We start from the raw sequence: 23,017 nt of genomic DNA, 5'->3' as shown, positions 1-23,017 counted from the left end.
CACAATCTTCAAGTTGCAGATAAATTGCCAACTTAATGTCCATAAAGGAAGGTTCTGCCCTAACTGGTTTGGCTCAGTGGATAGAGCGTCGGCCTGCGGACTCAAGAGTTGCAGGTTCAATTCCAATCTTGGGCATGTACTTTGGTTGTGGGCACATCCCCTGTAGGGAGTATGCAGGAGGCAGCTGATAGATGTTTCTCTCTCATCGATATTTCTAACTCTCTATCCTTCTCCCTTCCTCTCTATAAAATATCAATAAGATATATTTAAAGTAGTTGCATAAAGGAAGGTCCTGCCCGGCCGGCATAGCTCAGTGGTTGAGCATTGACCTATGAACCAGGAAGTCATGATTCGATTCCAGGTCAGGGAAAATGTCTGGGTTGTGGGCTCGATCCCCAGTGGGGGGCATGCGGGAGTCAGCAGATCAAGGATTCTCTCTCATCATTGATGTTTCTATCTCTCTCTCTCTCTCTCCCTTCCTCTCTGAAATCAATAAAAATATATTTTTTTAAAAAAGAAGGACCTGAGAAATGTCATTCTCATATAGACCAAAAGAAGCAGGAATAACTTGTTCTTTGGGAAGTCAAACTGTTAGAGGAGTACTCAGAGAAGTTGGCAGAAGACAGAGCACACAATAAATGGAAGCCTAGAATAGTGGTCTCAGAGAAAAGATGAGAAGAAGTCCAAAGGAGGCAGAATCTAAGAGGACAAAGCCTGACTTAACAACCAGAAGTTTGCTGATGGACTTCGTTAGAATTGTGGGGAATGACACCAAGTTTCAAGGGCATTTGGATGAATGGGCTAAAGAGGAAGGGAATGTGGTCTTTTTAAATGTTTGGTAATAAAAAAGAGAGGGAAGTCCCAACCAATTTGGCTCAGTTAATAGAGCATTGACCTGCAGACTGAAGGGTCCCGGGTTTGATTCTGGTCAAGGGCGCATGCCTGGGTTGAAGGCTCTATCCACAGTAGAGGGTGTGCAGGAGGCAGCCAATCAAAGATTCTCTCTCATCATTGATGTTTCTCTCTCTCTCCCTCTCCCTTCCTCTCTGAAATCAGTCTGTATATATACAACCCTAATATGCAAATAGACTGAATGGTGGAACAACCAGTCACTATGATGTGCGCTGACCACCAGGGGTGCATGCGGAACATGGTGGGTGTTGGCAGCAGGTGGCATAGTGTGGAACATGGCGGGCATCAGCCACAGCGGGATGGTGGGGCAGGTGAGCGGGGGCGCCAGACCAAGGTGGGGCGCTGGTTGCTTTCATCAGCGAACCTGTTGTGGTTCTTTGCTCCAATGCGCCATGGTCCCACCAGGCACTCGCACCTGCTGCTGGTGCCGGCCCTGTTTGCACCCGCTGCCGGCACCGGAGCGCCACTTGCACCCACTGCTAGCACCAGGCACCATCAGTGGATGTGAGTGGTGACTGCCAGCCCCAATTACCCCTGAGGGCTTCTCCCCTGAGGACTCCTGGACTATGAGAGGGTGCAGGCCAGGCTGAGGGACCTCCCATTGTTCCCCCTCCGCCCCACCGCCAATTGTATGAATTTCATGCACTGGGCCTCTAGTATCTAGATAATAGCCTGACTACAGTGTTTATTGCTTAGCCATGCCTATGTCATCCATAAGAAAGCATTGAGTATTTTCATTTGAGAAAACTTTTCCTGAGCTCCTACTGTGGTCTTAGCTACCAAGGATGGCATTGTAATATTTCTACAAGAAATATAAGATTTAGTCCTATGCTCAGTATGTAACAGGGGAAAAGATGGAACATATCTAATAAGGTATCTGGGACGTAGTAAATGTTATTGACTGAATCACAATAATTTATATGTGTAAATTGCACTGTAGTGTATGGACAACTGACCTGTTAAGTGACCCTCTAAGTCAGTGGTTCTCAACCTTCCTAATGCCGCGACCCTTTAATACAGTTCCTCATGTTGTGGTGACCCCCAACCATAAAATTATTTTCGTTGCTACTTCATAACTGTAATTTTGCTACTGTTATGAATCGTAATGTAAATATCTGATATGCAGGATGTATTTTCATTGTTACAAATTGAACGTAATTAAAGCATAGTGATTAATCACAAAAACAATATAATTATATATGTGTTTTCCGGTGGTCTTAGGTGACCCCTGTGAAAGGGTCGTTTGACCTCCAAAGGGGTCACGACCCACAGGTTGAGAACCGCTGCTCTAAGTGTTAGAGGATGCTGGACAAAGCTTATCTTGCTGCTAAGTTCTCCTACCAATATAACTGTGTGATCTTGTGCCTAATTCTTTGTTTTCATAATAGGAACCTGGCATGAACCTGGCATGTACCCTCAGGGGATGTCTGACCCGCAGTCAGACATCCTTCTCACAATCCAGGACTGCTGGCTCCCAACCACTTGCCTGCCTGCCTGCCTGCCTGATTGCCCCTAACGGCTTCTGCCTGCTCACCCCCTAACCACTCCCCTGCCAGCCTGATAAACACCTAACTGCCCTCCCCTGCCGGCCAGTCGCCCCCAACTGCCCGCCCCTGCTGGCCATCTTGTGGCTGTGGGAGCTGCCATCTTTGAGGGAGGGGAAGTCAATTAGCATATTCCCTCCTTATTGGCTGTGGGTGCTGCCATCTTTGAGAAGGCATGAGGGTCAATTAGCATATTCCCTCCTTGTTAGATAGGAGGATTGCTAGCAGAAGTCTCTGAGCAGATGGTTTCCTTTGAGCTGTATTTATCTTGCCTAGAATGTTTCTTGTTGGGAGCCTTGTAGTAACAGTGGTCCTCGGGAAGGCTGTTTACTTGGGAAAAGATTTCAAGAAAGACACATCTTAAGGCTTCTACATTTCCCAGCTTAATCGATGTTATTTTGCCTTTATGGAGTTGTAAAGGTCAAAGTCTATAATTATGACTTACTTTTTCTATCTTGAGTCATTTTGGCTCTCCTTATAGCTGTCGATTTTGAATTCCTATTTTCCTCCTAGGGCGCTCTTTCGAGTCCCATGGAATTTTTTTTTTTTGTTAAGGTAAACCATAAAGTGGTTTTTATTCATTAATACATATTAGAGATTTCCATTTTCCTCTTCAGTTTGCATGTGGAGTACTAGGAGAGCCTTTTTCATGTCTGGGTACAGGAAGCCGAGACCACCTCTGCACTGCTACCTGCATTTACCTGCTAGAAGTAAACGTTCGTTAAGTGGAAGTGATTATTATATACTAGAGGCCCGGTGCACAAAAATTTGTGCACTCGGGGGGGCGGGGAGGGGGGGGTCCCTCAGCCCGGCCTGTGCCCTCTCGCAGTCTGGGACCCCTCGGGAGATAACGACCTGCTGGCTTAGGCCTGCTGCTGGGTGGCAGAGGGCAGGCCCAATCCCTAGGTGCAGCCCTTGGTCGGGCTCAGAGCAGGGCCGATTGGGGAGTTGGGGCGCCGCCCCCTGTCATGCACAGAGCAGGGTGGACTGGGAGGTTGCGATGCCACCCTCAGTCACGCTCAGGGTAGGGCCGATTGGGGGGTTGGGGCACCGCCCCCTGTCACACTCAAGGCTGGGTCGATGGGGAGGTTGCGGCGCCACCCCCTGTCACGCACAGAGCAGGGCCCATCAGGGGGTTGGGGACCTCCCCCCTGTCACTCACAGAGTAGGGCCCATCAGGGGGTTGAGGAGCTCCCCCCTGTCACTCACAGAGTAGGGCCGATGGGGAGTTGGGGCACTGTCCCCTGTCACACACAAAGCAGGGCGGATCAGCGGGTTGGGGCGCTGCCCTCTATCACACTCAGGGCAGGGCCGATGGGGAGGTTATGGCTCTACCCCGTCACACACAGAGCAGGGCCCGTGGGGGGGGGGGGGGGGGCGGGGTTGGGGTGCCGCACCCTGTCACACACACAGCAGGGCCGATGAGGGGGTTTGGGTGCTGCCCCCTGTCACGCTGATCCCAGTGCTGGGAGGCCTCGCGGCTCCGCTGATCCCGGTGCTGGGAGGCATATTACCCTTTTACTATATAGAATAGAGGCCTGGCGCACGGGTGGGGGCCGGCTGGTTTGCCCTGAAGGGTGTCCTGGATCAGGGTGGGGGTCCCCACTGGGGTGCCTGGCCAGCTCGGGTGAGGGGATGATGGCTGTTTGCAGCTGGTAACACACCCTTCAGGGTGGAGGTCCCCACTGGGGTGCCTGGCCAGTCTGGGTGAGGGGCTGAGGGCTGTTTTCAGGCTGGGACTGAAGCTCCCAACCGCTCCTTTTTTTCTTTTTTTTTTTTTTATTCTGGGCCAGCTTTAGCTTGAGGCTTGGCTCCAGCTCTTAGGCCTCCGATGCTGAAAGTAGGTTTCTGGCCTTTGCTTACAATGTTGTGATCTTGCTGGCTGAAGTACGGCGGTATTTGTTACATAGTTTCTTAAACTGCAGGCTCAGAGGCCTGCAGTCACAGGCAGGGAACGTTGGTTTCCTTCGTCACTGAGGCAAGCAAGCCTCATGTTAGTTTCAAGCTGCCTGGCTGCCGGCCGCCATCTTGGCTGTCAGTTAATTTGCATATCTCGCTGATTAGCCAATGGGAAGGGTAGCGGTCGTACGCCAATTACCATGTTTCTCTTTTATTAGTGTAGATATTTCTCTCTTCCTTTTGACTGTACACTATGTAACTAGAGTGACAGACCTGAAATTGCAATCACCAAACAAACCCAAGATAGTTGTCCACTTTCCTTGGCAAATACAGCACAGAGGGCATTGTCTGCAAATTGAGACATCAAAGAGGAGGTGATGAAGGCTCATTTCCTTTATCACTGTCTTTTAAATTTAGGTTTTCTAAAGCAACATCTAAAGGCATAACATCTACACAGCCCATAGCACCAAAATCTGCCATCCCCCCTCCCCATTCGTCCTCATCTAAGGGGAACTCCCTCCACACTGAGTGAACAGCAGGAGCTCCTGAACAAACAGGATGCAGTCTGCACGCTCACTTTGTATGGTTTGGTGTTCTGTGTCAGACATTTTAGGATCATTCAACCTTATTAAAAGAAATTGGGAATTCTGGAGTTTGCTGACTGCTTCCCTGTTAGCCATCTTGGTTGTTGCAGTGTATAATGTGATTGTAGTGGTGACACTCCTTGTATCAATGCGCCTGCTTGCCGCGTGTGGTCTGCAGTCACGCTGCCTGGGCTTGCTGCTTTTCTAGCTGCAGCTGCAGCTGCAGCTGCATTTGTTCTAACTGAGCAGTAGAAGGACTGGAAGAATTAAACTGTCCTCTTGCAGAATGTCTCATTCCTGATAACTGAGAGAAAAGCTCAGCTACAGGACCTACAGCTTGCCTATTGCTGGAGAATATGAACTCTGAGAAGAAAAAGTTCATACTAATAAGTGCATGTTTGATCTGTGAGCAAGAGGACTTCCTAGCCCTCAGCCAGGGGGAAACATTTTGCGTACATGTGGAACACCCCTCGATTCATCTAAACCTCTATGGCTCTGTGCTCAAGTGTAAGATGAGCTGCAGAGTCATCTGTGACATGAGTAGGACTGCCTCAGGTAATGCTGCACATACAGGACAAATCACTTCTGCATGTTCCATAGAGCCCATTTTCCCACAATAGAGACAGGTAAGGCTGTGGCTGCTCTATAGAGGAAGCTTCCCCACCATAGTACAAACCAAAACCTACCTTTGTAAGTATGGACTGCATTGGGTGGTCTGTTGTGTTCATTGTTGTTACACCACTTTAATAGCAAGACACAAAGATTGTCATTGTAGCAAATTAAACACATATCTGCAGCCTTGAAAATTTCCTTTTAAACATGTGTCACAGCTGACACCTTCATGTTGGGACATGCTAGTTCAGACGGTGGCAGTGTGGCCTCTCCCCAGTTGAGCTCCCAAAGAATTTGAGAACAAGGTCAAATGAGTTGCATACATTTGCCTGGCATAACCTGGAGTTTCAGCCCTGAATGGACTTGTAATAAAGCCCTGTTCTGATCAAGTATATCCGTAGTCAAGCAGCATTCTGGCACATGGCCTGAAGGTAATGGGGCCAGCTGGCACTCTTCTTGTGGCTTAAATACCGTGTTGGACCACACAGGTACCTTTTTATCTCAGGCTATTAATCTTAGAAGTTCAATTTTTAATCTTAGAAACTGGAAACTCTTTTGGTAGAGCAGGAAAGTGGAAAATTAATTCTTACTAATGCAATGAAAAGATTGCCAGGAATAACTAGAGTATAGGTAATTCAGTTTGCTTTTCCAAGTCAGTAAACCTGGTAGTAGTGAACCCCTATCCAGGCATGTATCCTCTTCAACTCCTAAAACACAGATTTAACCTAATCATCATTCAAATGCCTGTGGTATATAGATAATAATCCATATAATTGCTCTCAAAATACCACTTTTCTGTTGGTGTAACAATTGTTATGCTCTAGTTCTTTCAAGACACGTTTCATTTGGCTAACATGGTTTTTTCAGAATTGTGGAATAGCATCATCAGCTATCCTATCATTGCTGTGGTGGCCATTAATTTAATGGCTATTTGAGTACCATCAGTATTCTGCGACACAGGTGAGGTACTGTCTCCCTTAGCAAAGTTGTTTGGCCAAGAGTTTCTATGTGAAGTCACTTACCTTTGTGGTTGCCTTAGGGCTTTCTTCCAGGCTTTTCTCCCTCCCGGTTAGAACATGCTTGGACTTAGCCAAACATGCTAACAATCACGTACTCACCCATGTATTTAATAAATGGTAATAAAATCCTCCTGTTGTGCCACGTGTCTCTGCCTCTGTGTGTAGACCCAGCATTATCTAATGACTAGAGGCCCGGTGCACGAAATTTGTGCGCAGGCACGGTCCCTAGGCCTGCCTGAGACCAGGGCCACTTTCCCCGGATGCCTGCAGCCGACCCTGCCCCCCACTGCCACCCACCCCCAGTTCCCCATTTGCCATCAGGTGATTGGTGCCTGACTGCCAGGGGAAGGGACCAAGAGGTCGGCTGTTCCCACCTGCTCACCAGCCCCACCCCCGCCGCAGATTGCTGTCTGTGTGTGAGGTGACTGGCGGGGCGGGGGCCTTGGCCTGGCGCTGTCTGTATCCCCCGCCACCTAACCCTGATTCCCCATTCGCCATCAGGCAATCGGAGCCTGCTGGCCAGGGAAAGAGACAGAGAGGTGATCAGTGCCCCTCATAGTGACTGCTCCAGGGGTTGTTCTGGTCATTCCACTGTTAGGGTCAATTTGCATATTACCCTTTTATTATATAAGATAGAGACCTGGTGCACAAGTGGGAGCCAGCTGGCCTGCCCTGAAGGGGGCCCCAGATTGGGGTGGGGGTCCCTGCCGGGGGGGCAGGGAGGGCCTGGGTGAGGGGCCACGCCCCCAGTTGGGGTGGGGGGCTCTACTGGAGGGAAGGGCCAGCCTGGGCGAGGGGCCGGCAGTTCTGATCTCCGGTCTTTCTGGTCATTATGCTGTTTCTGTCGCTGGGCTTTTATTATATAGGATGCTGCTTATAACTCTGTAATGCATCAACAAATCTTTCATATATAACACACACTACTACAAAAGCATGTGATAGTTATCAATTCATTAAAACAGACAAAACAAGCCTAGGTGCCTACTATGTGCTAAAGGTGTTTAACTTGCCAAGGTCAGGGGGAGCTCTTTTAGAAGTGACAGTTAAGCTGAAACCTTAGAGGGGAGTCAGCTTATCTAAGGGTATTGAAAAGACTCCCAGACCAAGAGAACGGCATGGTCCAGAGAAGACTAGTGTGGCAAGAAGCCATGGGGGATACAAGATGAGACTGAAACAGAACCAGGCACTTCCAGACCTTGTGGGTCATGTTGAAGATTTATCCTATGTCCTCAGAGCAGAAAGAAGCCATTGAAATGCTCCAGCCAAAAGCCATCTTTACATAGCCTGTGAACTAGGTCTCACTTAGGCAGCTGAGCTCTTACTCAGATGTGTTGATTTCTAAATAGAAATTGTTAAGCTTTTAAAGTTTTGTTGTATTTAGAGAGATGCTTCCCTAACTGTAGTGTGTTTAAAATTACCTGGAGGACTTGTTAAAACAGATTTTTGGGTCCCATTCCCAGATATGCTATAAGTCTGGATGGTGTCCAGGAATTTGAATATCTTTTTTCCCCCCTAATTTAAATTATTTATTCTTTAAAGTATTACAGATGTTTCCTTTTTCCCCCATTGGCCTCTCCCTGGCCATTCCCAGCCCCCCTCCCCCAGGATATACCCTCACCCCCCTACTGTCTGTGTCTATGGGTTATGCTTATATGCATGCGTACAAGTCTTTCAGTTGATCTCTTACCCCCCTCCCCCCTGCCTACCCTCTGAGGTTGGATGGTCTGTTTGATGCTTTCTATGTCTCTTGATCTATTTGTGTTCATCAGTTTATGTTGTTCATTATATTCCACAAATGAATGAGATCATGTGATATATATCTTTCTCCGGCTGGCTTATTTCACTTAGCGTAATGCTGTCTAGGTCCATCCATGCCGTTGCAATTGGTAAGAATTCTTTCTTTTTTACCACAGCGTAGTATTCCATTGTGTAGATGTACCACAGTTTTTCAATCCACTCATCTGCTGATGGGGACTTAGGCTGTTTCCAAATCTTAGCTATAGTAAATAATGCTGATATGAACATAGGGGTGCATATATCCTTCCTGATTTCTTGGAATATATTCCTAGAAGTGGTATTACTGGGTCAAATGGAAGTTCCATTTTTACTTTTTTGATGAAATCCCATACTGTTTTCCTTAGTGGCTGCACCAGTTAGCATTCCCATCAGCAGTGCACGAGGATTCATACAGTCATAGTAGGGTTCTTTAATACTTCATTGACACCACTGTATAAATCCTCTAAACAAAAAATCAGCAAAGAAACAGCAATCCTAAACGACTCATTAGATCATATAGAATTAATTGACATCTTGAGAACATTTCACCCCAAAGCTGCAGAATATACATTCTTCTCAAGTGCACACGGGACATTTCCAAAGATAGAACACATATTGGGACACAGGCAGAAGATAGAAATCATATCAAGCATCTTCTCAGATCACAATGGCATAAAATTAGAAATCAACTACAATTAAAACAGTGAAAAAAATCAAACACTTGGAGGCTAAATAGCATGCTATTAAGTAATGACTGGATTACCAAAGAGATCAAAGAAGATATAAAAAGCATCCTGGAAACAAATGACAATGAAAACACAACAATCCAAAATCTATGGGACACAGTTAAAACAGTCTTGAGAGGGAAGTTCATAGCTCTACAGGCTTACCTCAAAAAAACAAGAAAAACTGGTAATAAATTATCTAATCCTACAACTCAAAGAATTAGAAAGAGAGCAACGAGAAAAACCCAGAGCAAGTAGAAGGAAGGAAATAATAAATATCAGAGCATAAATAAATGACATAGAGAAAAAAAACACACACACAAAAATACAAAAGATCAATAAATCAAGAGCTAGTTCTTTGAACGGATAAACAAGAGTGATGAACCTCTAGCCAGGCTTACCAAGAAACAGAGAGAGGGCCCAAATAAACAAAATCAGAAATGAAAGAGGCTAAATAACAACAGATCCCACAGAAATACAAAGGATTGTAAAAAAATACTATGAACAGCTCTACTCCAACAAACTCGACAACCCAGAAGAAATGGACATATTTCTAGAAAAATACAATCTTCCAAAACTCAATCAGGAACAATAAAAAACCTGAATAGGCCAATAACTACCTATGAAATTGAAGCAGTAATCAAAAACCTTCCAACAAATAAAAGCCCTGGTCTGGACGGCTTCACAGTGGAGTTTTACTAAATGCTTAAAGAAGAACTAAAACCTATCCTCCTTAGGCTATTCCAAAATATTCCAGAAGAAGGCACACTTCCGTGCTCTTTGTATGAATTTCTAATAAGTTCCTGGAAAATGCTGATGCTGCTGGTCCTGCCATGGACCAGATTTGAGTTGCAGTTGTTCAGAATTAACTCACCTCTCTTTTGTCATCATTTTCCTGTTGTAACCAGCAAAGGATCATGTTTAGTCACACAATAACTAAAATAGTTTTTTGTGTTTTTTTTTGGGGGGGGGAGGGTTACATTTTATAGAAGCCGTTTAAAGGCTATAAATTATACTTATCTATGTACCTTTCATATACAGGGTGAGTTAAAAGTGGGCTTACATTGTTTGTATGGAAAATAATACAAGAATAAACTCTGTTTCACCTACTTGCAACTATAATCCTACTTTTGCCCCACCCTTTATATATGTGATTGAGGTGATGTAGTAAACAGCATTGGGGATGCATAGCCCAGAAATCAAGATACTTAAAACAGAAAGAAATCTTGATTAACAAAAATTTGTAAAATGTTATTAGTACTACTTTGACAGCTGTTGAGAATTTTGAAATTTAGAACAATATGATTTGGGATTTGGAAACAGTGTTTCAGCAAGAGTGAATCTATGTATTACTGAACGCTTTTTTTATTTTTGCTTTTCTAGATCTAATTACTTGTTTAGACACTGCATCCAGCTTTTTGGAACCTGAGTTCAGGTATGACCATATTTGTGCCCTTTTTTCCCCCCTTAAATTTACCGTTATCAACTTCATCCTCATTCTTTATACACTTAAGATTAATGTACATTGTGACATAGACGTTGTTCTAAGAAATCACTCAATAAACCAGAGTTTATTTAAAGCCATTGTGTTACCATGTTTAAGTTTTTCATTAATTGTAGCATTTGGATCCTCTCCACAATGAAAATGTAATTGTAATATACTTTCAAAGTAAAACTAGTTGCTCTTCAAAATCTGGCAAAACTGCCAAGTAGAAGAGTTATCTATATATATAAAAGCCTCAGTGACCGTTATGTCCGAATGACCGGTCAACCAGTTGCTATGGAACGCACTGACAACCAGGGGGCAGAGGCTCAACCCAGGCTGCTCCCTGGTGGTCAGTGCGTTCCCACAGCCAACTTCCCCAGTCCCTCCCCCAGCTGGCAAACCCTTCTGTGGTCCCACCCATGCACAAATTCGTGCACCAGGCCTATAGTCCTATATAATAAAAGGGTAATATGCAAATTGACCTTAACAGTGGAATGACTAGTCGCTATGATGCGCACTGACCACAAGGGGGCAAATGCTCAATGCAGGAGCTGCCCCCTGGTGTTCAGTGTGCTTCCACAGGAGGAGTGCCACTCAGCCAGAAGCTGGCTCTTGGCTGGCCAGCACAGCGGCAGTGGCAGGAGCCTCTCCTGCCTCTGCAGCAACGCTAAGACATTAGTCAGACATTGCTCAAGGACTCCCAGGCTGCCAGAGGGATGTCTGACTGACAGCTTAGGCCCAATCTCCCAGGGAGTGGGCCTAAGCCATCAGTCAGATATCCCCTGAGGGGTCCTGAACTGCGAGAGGGTGCAGGCTGGGCTGAGGGAGCTCCCCCTCCTCCCCAAAGGACCGGGCCTTTAGTCTTCTATAAAAGGACAAGAAAATGGTTTAGGCTATTATGGAATTTCAGTGTTCTTACCCAAGTAGCATTTCTGCTACAATTTCTGTGCTTTATGCCCTCATCCCATGCTTTGACTAGAATGAACCTCTAATTGATTTTTCTTTTCATTTCTAACCTTTGCTGGCATTATGTTGCTATTGAGGTTGCTGCCAAGCTATTTTTTAAAGTACATATCTCATCATTCCCCAGCTTACAAATCTCCAGGTGCTCCTAATTAAGACAAAAGTTATCCAGATTCCTTAGCTTGGTGTTCAGGATCCTGGCCCAGGGTCTTGGCCATTTTTCTAATCTTGTCTCATGCATTCATGTTGAAATAGCTGTGGATCGCTTACACTGCTCTGAACTCTCAGAACTTTGGCCTGGGATCCCTTTACTCCTCTCTACTTGGCAAAGTCATTCTCATCTTCTGAAACCATCTCACTAACCTCCCTGCAACTCACTAACTCTTCACAAAGAACCTTTGCTTTGTCTTCAGAAATGGTTCTGTCTCTATGGGATGGGTCGCTCTTCAGCACTTTTGGGGGACCCTGGTCTGCAGAGTTAGCTCTGGCATCAGTGTATGGCACACAGCCTGGTAGAGGGTGTGCTGTCTTGTGCCCTCCACTCTCTAGCTTCGTTGTCACTGCCCAAATGCGAGCTGCCATCCTCTCTCGCCTGGACTACTGCACTGTCTGCCTAACTGTCCCAGCGTCCACTCATGGTTCCTTCCTAGTGGCCACAGTACTCTCTTAAAGATATGAACCAGATTGTGTACAGATACTGTTGAAAGCCTTTACTAACGTTCTGTTTTTACTTAGAATTGTATTCCAGACTCCTCACCATAGCCCACAAGGCCTCTGCATGATCTGGCCCCTGCCCCCACTTTAGCCTCCTCTCACACTAACTCCCTTGCTGACTGCAGTTCACCTGCACTGGTCATCCTCAGTTCCCCGCACACAGTTCCATGCCTCAAGGGCATGCAGTGCCTTTTGATGGGGATGCGTTACACTTCTTCAGAGCCCATTCCCCGACGCCCTGACCCAGTGCAGAGCCTGTTGTGAGCAGACCCTGGAGGTATCTGCCACTTACCAGCCACATCACCCAACAGTTCCTCAGTGTCCTCATCTGTAAAATGAGGATAATAATAGTACCTACCACGTAGGGTTCTTACGTGGATTACTGGAAGCACTTAGAATGCTGTCTAGCACTTAGTAAGTCTATTCAAAATGTGTATTACTTTTATTAAGTTAGATTCCTCCCAATTACTTCATAGAGTTCCTCTTCTTCATAACCGAATCATAATCTAATTAACTATCTGTGTGTCAGTTTAATGTCTTCCCCACCACTGGAAGGTAAACACATTGAGGACAGGAGCCATGTTTGTTTGGTTGGCATTTGTAAACCCTGTGTGTCAGCACAGCCCAGCACTTAGACATTCAAGTAAATGTGTTGAGTGCATAGGTGGGTGAGTGAGTGCGTGAATGTATGAGTGAATGAAAGAATACAAAACATTTTTTAAGACCAACATAAATTTGATCGATAAGGGATGGGTAAAATAAATATGGTTTATTCACAAAATAGAATATCATGTAGCTATTAAATATGGTGAATAGATTTTACAATAGAAATATGTCTGTATTCATTATGAAATGAAATGATCAAAGCTGTTTGTAAATAAGAGACAATTGTAAATTTGTGGGTAAAGATGTGTGTGGGCAGATCGGAGAAAGTCTGAAAGGGCTTTTTAGGAGTGCTGGTTCTCAGAGTGGTGAGATGATGATAATGATATTCACATTGAACTGAAAATGGATATGTGATGCTTTTGGTCTTTTCCCCAAAAAAACACAGTAGTATATGCCCTTTAACTTGTTTTTGTTTCATAGTAAGTACTGCCCAGCTGGTTGTCTGCTTCCTTTTGCTGAGATATCTGGTACAGTCCCTCATGGATATAGAGATGTAAGTTGCCTGTAGACTATGTTAAAGTTGTGATAGGACTTTATGTTTTTAAATTTCAGAATAGGTAAATGTGTACCTATTGTATATCTTTGTTGTGATGTTTTTCTAGGAATTGTTTGTTTTTGGAAATACGTCATGTTTTATTATTTTTCTTCTAAAAAAATGTATGTTATGGCATCAATAATCTGTCCCATGTTTATTGAGAAAACTGCCCAGATAAACTAATTTCTTGAGGAAGTGTAAGTCTTATTTATGAATTATCAAAAGAAAAGAAAAAAAATGACTTTTTTTTCCCCTTTCTCAAGTCCTCGCCATTGTGCATGGCTGGTGTGCATGCAGGAGTTGTGTCAAACACCCTGGGTGGCCAGATCAGTGTTGTAATTAGTAAAGGTATCCCGTACTATGAAAGTTCTTTGGCTAACAACGTCACGTCTGTGGTGTAAGTATACATGCTGTTTATAATAAGCAGGCTGGGCAGGGGCGGGATGGGGACTGGTAAGGCCTCAGCAATGTAACTGTTAGTGGTGTTCAGGAAATACCATTTGTGCACTTAGCTCTTACATTTTTGTGTGCTCAGTGTCTGCATGTACTGAGGAGGACAGGCAAGATTGTACTACTGGCTTGTTCTCTGTCCAAAGGTAGTCATTTGCAAGCTTGATTGGTTTGTTTCTTCTTTTCAAAGTGTTAAAAAAGCGGAGAATAAGAGTCTAGAAGTATTTTGTTGAATCCATACTTGATATTAAAGACCAGAACACATAACTACTGTGTTCCTTATAGCCTGTGTGACCCAGGATGAACTGAGAATAATTGAAACACTTTGATGTGAATTAAATTTTGACATTAATCAGAAGTGGTAGTATTATGAATCTCCCTCTCATCCTCAGAGAATATATTCAGAATGTATTTTCATGGTTCCCATGACATTCCACTATTTTACAAAACTTAGACTAGGCATAAATAAGCAGAAGTTCAGACATTAGATAGAAATGCAGTACTCCTCATCTGTGTCTATGAATCTTGCCTCTTGGGTATGCTCAGTCCTACACACAGTACTGAGTCTGTCTGAAACCAGCTTCTCTTCAGAGGCCCTGGGCCAGTTTCCATGCAGAAGACAGGAGTGGACCACACCCTCAGCTGTAGAAAGCAGGAGTCAGCAGATTTTTTTCTGTAAAGGACCAGCTAGCAAATATTTTAGGCCTTTCTGGGGCACATGGCTCTGTCACTTTTCCCTTTTTTGTTTCATTTACAACCCTCTAACCATGTAAAAATGATGCTTTGCTCGCGGGCCACACAGAACAAGCCATGCCAGGGCTATATACCCATCACTAGTATGCAGTCAGCTTCCTTTCCTTCTTTTGGTTTCTTCTAGATGCTTTTATGAAGATTCTTTCTTTCCCATGGTCTGTCTTTGGACAGAGTTTTTTATGAATTCTCTTTCTCATCTATACTAATAAAAGGGTAATATGCTAATTAGACCAGATTGACCAGAAATCTTCTGGACGTCTGACTTCCTTCCAGACAGTTAGGGGGCGATCAGGCCAGCAGGGGGGAAATTAGGGGGCAATCAGGCCGTCAGGGGACCAGTTAGGGGGCAACCAGGCCAGCAGGGGGCATTTAGGGGGCGACCAGGCCAGCAGGGGACCAGTTAGGGGGCAACCAGGCCAGCAGGGTACCAGTTAGGGGGCGATCAGGTCGGCAAGCAGAGGCAGTTAGGGGTGATCAAGCAGGCAGGCAGGCAAGCAGTTAGGAGCCAGCAGTCCTGGACTGAGAGAGGGATGTCCAACTGCTGGTTTAGGCCCCATCCTGCAGGAATCCTGGATTGGAGAGGGTGCAGGCCGGGCTTAGGGACCCCACCTTCCTTTGCACGAATTTCATGCACTGGGCCTCTAGTACTTAAATAAGGACAAGTTGCATCCACTTGTAATGACCTGGATGTTGTGCTCAGGGCGGAGCCCCAATCTTTGAAATTGAAGTGCAGTGCTGCCCTGCAACACTATAACTTGTTCTAGACATGCTGATTCCCTGTAACAAATGCAGTCTCTCTCAGCAATAGCCTGTTTACCCCAGGAAATTGGAACCTCCTTGTCTGAGACTTACCCCTTTCAGTGCACCTTCACCAGAAGCAGTTGCCATAGGAAAGGCTTAGGAGTCTATTTCATGAAAAAGAGATAAAAGAGAAATATATACTCAAATATATACTCAAGATAAAAGAGAAATGTGTTACGAGAACACATTTGCACAGTCATATGAAACTAGAAACTAGATACTTGTAGAGACATTTATGCTGATGTCAGAAGTTCTGCTTAGAAAATAGACTTTTAATTTTAACTAGGAGTTTATCAATTGTCTAATATATAGCCAGAGAATACTCTTAGTTCTTTATACATTAAACACAAAAAGGTTTACTAAGACAAATATGGGGAACTCATGTGTTATGTGATATGTCACACAAAAAATACTTTCTCTCTTTCAGGGGACACTTATCTACAAGTCTTTTCACATTCAAGACAAGTGGTAAGCCTTTCATGGACTTTATAACTTACTATAATTTTTATAACACTGGATGCCAGACATTGTGCTAGTTGCTGTTTGTTGTACTTTCTTATTTAGTTGCCACAATAACACCTATGAGGTTAGAAGGGCATTTAATAAAATAATGAATGAAATAAGTGAAGTTCTATGTTAATAGGAAAATGATCATGGAAGCAAGGAATTTTTTTCTAGGAAAGGTGATTTTTGAACTTGTTTGAAGAAGTAATTCATTCATTTGACTGAAAATATTTGAGTGCCTTCCTTTATTCGTCAGGGACTCTTCTGGTCTAGGAAGACAACAGTGAGCATAATCAACAAAATTTTGCTTTCCTGGAGCTTACGTTCTGGTAGCGAGAGATGGACAATAAATAGTGAATAAGTCAGTTATTATTTATGTATTGTTTATAATATTATAAAATATGTAGAAAATGAAGGAGGAAGGCTAGCTAATGCAGGAGGTACTGATGGGATCAGGACAAGCCTCAGGGAGAATGGAACATTTGAGCAAACACCTGAAGGAGTGTGAGTCACCCATTGACCTGGGAGCTTGTCTGGGGAGAGGGTAATATATCACCATTAAGCTAATGATTGCTCATAAATAAATATACACAGTTCCTGACAAGACACAAAACACAGACCCAAAAAACATGTGCCTAGTTTTGAAATTTTTCTATTACAGTGTAGTATTTGCTTTAGTGTGTACAGGTACAATAGAAAGTTTGCAGTGAGCAAGTTTTTATAGATTTTAAGTTTATAGCTGGAAACAGTGACTTTCTTTTTTGTTTCAGGTTGTTATGGAACTCTGGGCATGGAGTCTGGTGTGATTGCCGATCCTCAGATAACAGCTTCATCTGTGCTGGAGTGGACGGACCACACAGGGCAGGAGAACAGCTGGAGACCCGAAAAGGCCAGGCTGAAGAAACCGGGGCCTCCCTGGGCTGCTTTTGCCACTGATGAGTATCAGTGGTTACAAATAGATCTCAATAAGGAAAAGAAGATAACAGGTTAAGAGATGTAATTTTTTAGAAAAATTTATGATTTTTCTTTTTTTAGAACAGCTTATGATTTTATTTTAAAACCTGGTGACATCTAAGATTTTTATAGAAACCTAAGTCACTGCAAATTTAATTATGTGGTTTTAAGTTTTTTTTACTGGTGTTAGTGCTACTAAAGATGGTTTTATAAAAAGCGTGACAGAGGAGAGGAGTTGGTATTTGAGTCTTATTAGCTTTTCTTATTGTAATAAGATTCTTTTAAGGTAGTGTTTCAGTAAAGGGACCTGGAGACATCTGAAATAGCCATCTATTATAGTCATTAAAAGAAATTTATGTTCAAAGAGTGTACTCTAAGTGCTATAAATAATATTCCACATGTGCTGAGTATGAATTTAATTATTTAGAGCAATTTAGCAAGTGATCAGCATAATTGGTTGGGATTGGTTTTGTTAAAGATTTATTTTGCTTTGGTACCGAAAATAATAGTAGTAATCATCTTTAATCTGTTCATTCCTAGGAAGTCATTTTTACTCCATAGGTGCAATATATTTTACAATGATATGAACACGGGCTGCTAAAATAGAATGGTTCTTTCCTTATGTGTGCTCATAATTCTCCCAGTCTCTACAAGGGAACAAAGCCCAGGATTTCGGTACTATTTAATGAAACCTTGCACTTAGATGTGGTAATGTGTTATGGGCAAAGATGTTTGAACAGTGTTTATGTTTCAGTGGTGAACAGACTTCAAAGACCAGACCATGTGCATTAATGAAAGCAACTCTCCATTCCTCAGGCATTGTGACCACTGGCTCCACCATGGTGGAGCATAACTACTATGTGTCAGCCTACCGAATTCTATACAGTGATGATGGGCAGAGGTGGACTGTGTACAGAGAGCCTGGTGTGGAGCAGGATAAGGTAAAATGATTAACAAGGTATTTTTAAAAACATTTTTTTAAATGAACCTTTGCCAAAAGTCACAGGAGCTCCTGTGTGGTCTAAAAGTTAAATATCGTTTGATCTTACTCTGCCCTCTTCTGGTCATTTTAGTATGGTTAGGAAATTCGCAGTGGTTCTAGGTCACTTTTGATGATTGTGAGGGTTAAATAATTTATTGATTCTTTTTTTTCACTACATTTTATTTCAATTTTTAGATACTTTATTAGGAAATTCTAAAAGGGAACTTATAATTTCTTGTCTTTAAAAAGCTTTTCATTTCAATACACAGAATGTTGGAAAAGCCTAATTTGTTTCCAGATTTCTACTGTGGTACATAAATTAATAAACATGACAGTGCTGAAACGTGCTAGACCAGCTGAAGGGGTTGAGAAGGGTTGAGAGTAGGCACAGGTGGCTCCCATCTAAATGTTTATCACTTTCACCTGGCTCCTGGCCCTTGCTCCACCACAAGGATCTTGTAATTACAAGAGTCCATGTCCCGCCGAAACCGGTTTGGCTCAGTGGATAGAGCGTCGGCCTGCGGACTGAAGGTCCCAGGTTCGATTCCGGTCAAGGGCATGTACCTGGGTTGTGGGCATATCCCCAGTAGGAGATGTGCAGGAGGCAGCTGATCAATGTTTCTCTCTCATCGATGTTTCTAACTCTCTTATCTCTCCCTTCCTCTCTGTAAAAAATCAATAAAATATATTAAAAAAAAGAGTCCATGTCCCAGGTGAAGGTAGAGAAGGTCCCATCTAGAATTGATAGATGAACACATATTTTTAACGAGTTTTGATAGTTACACGATATTATCAGTTCTCTGTGAGTTTTGTTTTAGTTACATGATACTATCAGTTCTCTGTCAGAAATATGATATTAGAGGCCCAGTGCACAAAATTCATGCATGGTGGGGTCCCTAGGCCTGGCCAGTGATCAGGACCTACTGGGGCTGTCTTGCCCAGTCCCAATTGGGTCTGGGCTGGCTGGGGCCTCCTGCTGCCTGCCAGACAGGGCCTGCTGGGGTGGGGGGGCACAGGAGGTTTGCAGGACAGGGGAGGCACCGGGGGAGGTTGGCTGTGGGAGTGCACTGACCACCAGGAGGCAGCTCCTGTGTTGAGCGTCTGCCCCCTGGTGGTCAGTGCACGTCATAGCTACTGGTCTTAATGGTCATTTAGGCTTTTATATATAGAGATATTAATATATCTTCATTTACCACTTTTCTCATCTGTTCAAAAACTGCAGGGGCTTCTATAGTCTTTCATATGGATCTAAACTCTTCTGCTGTTATTCAAGGCCTTCTTTCCTCTCTCCTACTTGGTATCACATGAACTTCATATTTGGTGAGCCTCAGCCCATTGAAGCAAATAACAATATTGTCTCCATTTCTCTCTTCTAATGCCCCCAAACTTGACTACCTTTTATTCTTAGCACACCCACATTTATTTGTATAATATTTATATTTATGAAGTATAGTGAATTTTTTGAAATTATAAAAATTGTCCATATTTATATTATAAAAACACCTAAGAACATTGAATTATATTTCTGAAAAAGATTTTTTTTATTTCATTTTGAAAGATAATTTCACTGAGTTGAGAATTCTAGGTTGACAGTTTCTGGTTTCAATAGTTTAATTATGCTTACATTGTTTTCTGGTTTGCACTGTTTGAGCGAGAATTCTGCTACTTTCTTAATCATTATTGCTCAATATGTAATGTGTCTTTTTTTCCCCCTTGGCTACTTTTAAGATTTTCTTTTTATCATTTGTTTCAAGTTACTTGATTATGATGTGCTTTATGTAGTTGTCTTATTGTTTCTTCTTCTTGGGCTTTGAGCTTCTTGGATCTGTGGGTTATAATTTGCATCAAATTTGGAAAATTGTAGGCCTTTTTTTTTTTTTACCCAAATATGTCTTCTCTTCAGTTCTAATTACATGAATATTATGACTTCTGAAGATGTCTTACAGTTCACTGATGCTATTCATTGTTTTCATCTTTTGTGTTCTAGCTTTAAAAATTTCTACTGTTTTGTGTTCAAATTTAGTAATCTAGTCTAGAATGTCTGATATGCTATTAACCCTGTCCTGTGTGTTTATCTTCAGTATTGTATTTTCACCTCTGGATTTTCAGGTGGGGTCTTTACATTTTCTCCCATGTCTTTCACTAACATGCTCATGCTTTCTCCATTCCCTCTGAAATATGTGGAGTATATAATAACTCAATGCCCTTGTCTACTAATTCTATCTACTAATATGTCCTAGATCTTTTTATGTTGATTGATATTATGGGTCATATTTTACATGTCTGATAAATTTTGACTAGTAAACTATATTTACATTGTAGAAATTGTAAACTTCATTGTTTGGTGTTAGATTTCATTTTGTATTATTCCTTTAATTTTGTTTAAACTTCACTCTGGGACACAGATTACTTGAAAATCTTTATCTTTTCAAAGCTTGCATTTTTGCTTTATTACGTAGGACTTAAGCAGCCTTTTCTAATTTTTCCCTACTACTGAGGAAATAGTGTTCTAAATATTCAATCCAACATCCCATGTGTTTCTTCACTCTGGCTGTTGGCAGTGTGAGCTGTTCCCAGCTCTCTGTGGCTCTTGGAATTGTTCTACTGGCTCCTTTCTGGTGGTTTTTCACCTGTCCTGAGACAGTTTCTTCATATACAGCTGAAGATTTAAAGGGAATCTTCCTACAGATCTTGAAGTCTTTCTGCAGTCTTCTTCCCTCCTATACTGTACCCTGCAAATTCTGGCTGCCTTGGCCTCTCATCTCTGACCTCTGTCTCCTTGATTCAGTGAAACACCAGGCTTTCTCTAAGCAATATTGGGACAGGAGAAGGGCTCACCTCATTTGTTTCCCTTTTCTTAGGGATTATCTCCCTATGCTGCCTGTTGTCCAGTGTCTGAAAACCATTTTTATTTGATTTCATATATTTTATTTGATTTCTCAGAAATGGAAAGCAAAAGGTTAAATCCAATCGTGGATAGAAATGGAAGTCCTGGCATGGAACTATACGAAATAAGTCTTTTAACTAACTTATGTTAGCCCATCAGCTCCATCAAGGATAATTGGTGTATTCATCTTTACACCCTTTCAAAGCATGCAGATGTGCATGAGCACATACATGCAGATTGAGAGAGTTTTGAGTTTTGTTTTGAAATGGGAATGTGTGTACAACTTGTTTTTATAATATGTTGCTTTTAATAGTATGCCATATTTGTGTGTGCTAACAACTAATAAATTTAAGTTTCCTGAGAATGGAGACTTTGACTTCCATTTTCATTTTTGCCTCATGACACCTTGCAAACCTCCCTCTACATAGGAATTTATAATAGATGTTCATAGGTTAACTATAGTAAATCTTTTTTTAAAAAATTGAGTTCAGAGAAGAAGAGAGAGGGAGAGAGATAGAAATATCAATAATAGAGAGTCATTGATCAGCTACTTCCTGCATGCTGCCCACCTGGGACCAAGCCCCCAACCCAGGCATGTGGCTTGATCAGGAATTGAACCATGACTTACTAGTTCATAGGTCAGTGCTCAACCACTGAGCCATGCTGACCAGACTATAGCAAATCTATTTTACTTCGGTTTTGTTTTTGTTTTTGGTGTGTTTTTGTGGGGGTTGTTTTTTGTTTTTTTAGGGAGAGTGGAAAGTGGAAGAGAAAGGGAAAGACAGAGAGAAACATCGATGTGAGAGAAACACAACAATTGGTTGCCTCCTACACAAGCCCTGACCAGGGCATGGGCCAGGAGGAGCCTGCAACCGAGGTATGTGCCCTTGACTGGAATCGAACCCAGGACCCCTTGGTCTGCTGGCCAACACTCTATCCACTGTTACCCACTGTGCCAAACCAGCTAGGGCTTACTTAGTTTTTATAAAATCTGTTTCCTTTAATTTTTTTTTTTAGAGTGAGACTGCAGTATGGAGTAAAATTTCAGGGATGTAGTTTTTATGTTTATTTATTATTTGTTCCACTGATTCAATAAACTGTAAATAATATTGCCTTTATTTTATTTCAAAGTATATTTGAGGAAATAATGGAAGCTTACTAGTGTGGAGATTATTGTAATTTCAAAATAAACCTCTTAGAAAATGAAGGATATTAATACATCCTAGAAATTTGCAATCTAATGTCATGTGAATCAGCCAGGAAAAAAATAGCTATAATATTTGGAAATGGCTTGATTGAGGAAGTAAACATTTACTTGCTCTTACCTTAACTAGTAAAAAGAAACCACTTTGATTTTAGGCAGGTGCTCACTTATTGATGGTCTTTAGAAATTATTGATGATTTGGCCTGAAGGAACAGGAGGGCTCTTTTTTGCTTAGTAGAGCCCTGAGCATAAATCAGAAGACGCAGATTCAAGTCACTGCTCTATCACTGACTGGCCGCGGCATCCCATTCTGAGCTTCAGTTTCCTGGGTTCTGTCTGATCACAGGGTTGTCATGAAGAGCAACTGAGTTAATCCTATGAAATGCTTTGTAATTAAGAGCTTTTCCAGTGTAAGGTACTGTCATTTGCTTGAATAGTTGAGGGAATGAGATATTACTTTAAAATTATATTTTTACCTAAGGGGTATATAATGCATTTGTTACTGTTTGGTGATGATCGTTAAATTAGGCAAGTAACTGTCAATTTTCTGGCTCAAAGAGCAACAAGAAAACAGAATATGGGAGCTGTGTTTATGTAGTTTATCCACTAGGTGGAGGTATGTATCTGTTGTGTTAGTATATGCTCACTTTCAGTCTATTTATTGGGAGAAAAATTATGAAAAGTTCACAGTAAAGCATTTCCTCTGAGATCTCATATGTTCAGTTAGGCTTTATTTGGAAAATAAAGTCAACATATTTAAACAAATATGGAATGGTTGGTAATTCCATAGGACTGGAGTTACTAATTATTAATAACAATTTACCATATTATTACAGTTGAAGCTCTCGTCTCAGATTGCCAAGTTAGCATTCTTGTTATGTTTGCATCAACTTAAAATCATTTTTATATTTCATAGTGGGGGTTTTTTAAATAAATTTTTGATGAAAAATGTGAAGCTTCTTAAAATAGAGACAGACTCTAGATAGAGAGCAGGCAGACAGTTCCGAGGAGTATGGAGGGGGGTGGAGGGGAATCGAGCAAAGAAGG

At 42.4% G+C, this 23,017-nt stretch overlaps 1 protein-coding gene and 1 pseudogene across 2 annotated transcripts in view; one reads left to right on the top strand and one right to left on the bottom strand.

Annotated features, from left to right (window-relative positions):
- The window catches only part of DCBLD2 (discoidin, CUB and LCCL domain containing 2), a 100,181-nt gene that overhangs the window by 60,219 nt on the left and 16,945 nt on the right, over positions 1-23,017 (top strand). Inside the window, exons 4-9 of the mRNA XM_081086713.1 lie at positions 10,455-10,506; positions 13,321-13,393; positions 13,699-13,832; positions 15,867-15,907; positions 16,714-16,929; positions 17,714-17,838. Coding sequence (XP_080942839.1) covers positions 10,455-10,506; positions 13,321-13,393; positions 13,699-13,832; positions 15,867-15,907; positions 16,714-16,929; positions 17,714-17,838 — 641 coding nt within the window. The remainder of the gene's footprint in view (positions 1-10,454; positions 10,507-13,320; positions 13,394-13,698; positions 13,833-15,866; positions 15,908-16,713; positions 16,930-17,713; positions 17,839-23,017) is intronic.
- Positions 4,719-5,792, bottom strand: LOC308517107 (E3 ubiquitin-protein ligase KCMF1-like; annotated as a pseudogene). Its single transcript has one exon. The product of its transcript is annotated as an E3 ubiquitin-protein ligase KCMF1-like (transcript).

The sequence above is a fragment of the Myotis nattereri genome (assembly GCF_964212035.1).
Source record: "Myotis nattereri genome assembly, chromosome: 3".
Lineage (NCBI taxonomy): Eukaryota > Metazoa > Chordata > Mammalia > Chiroptera > Vespertilionidae > Myotis > Myotis nattereri.
This window is presented reverse-complemented; position numbering and strand designations above follow the sequence as displayed.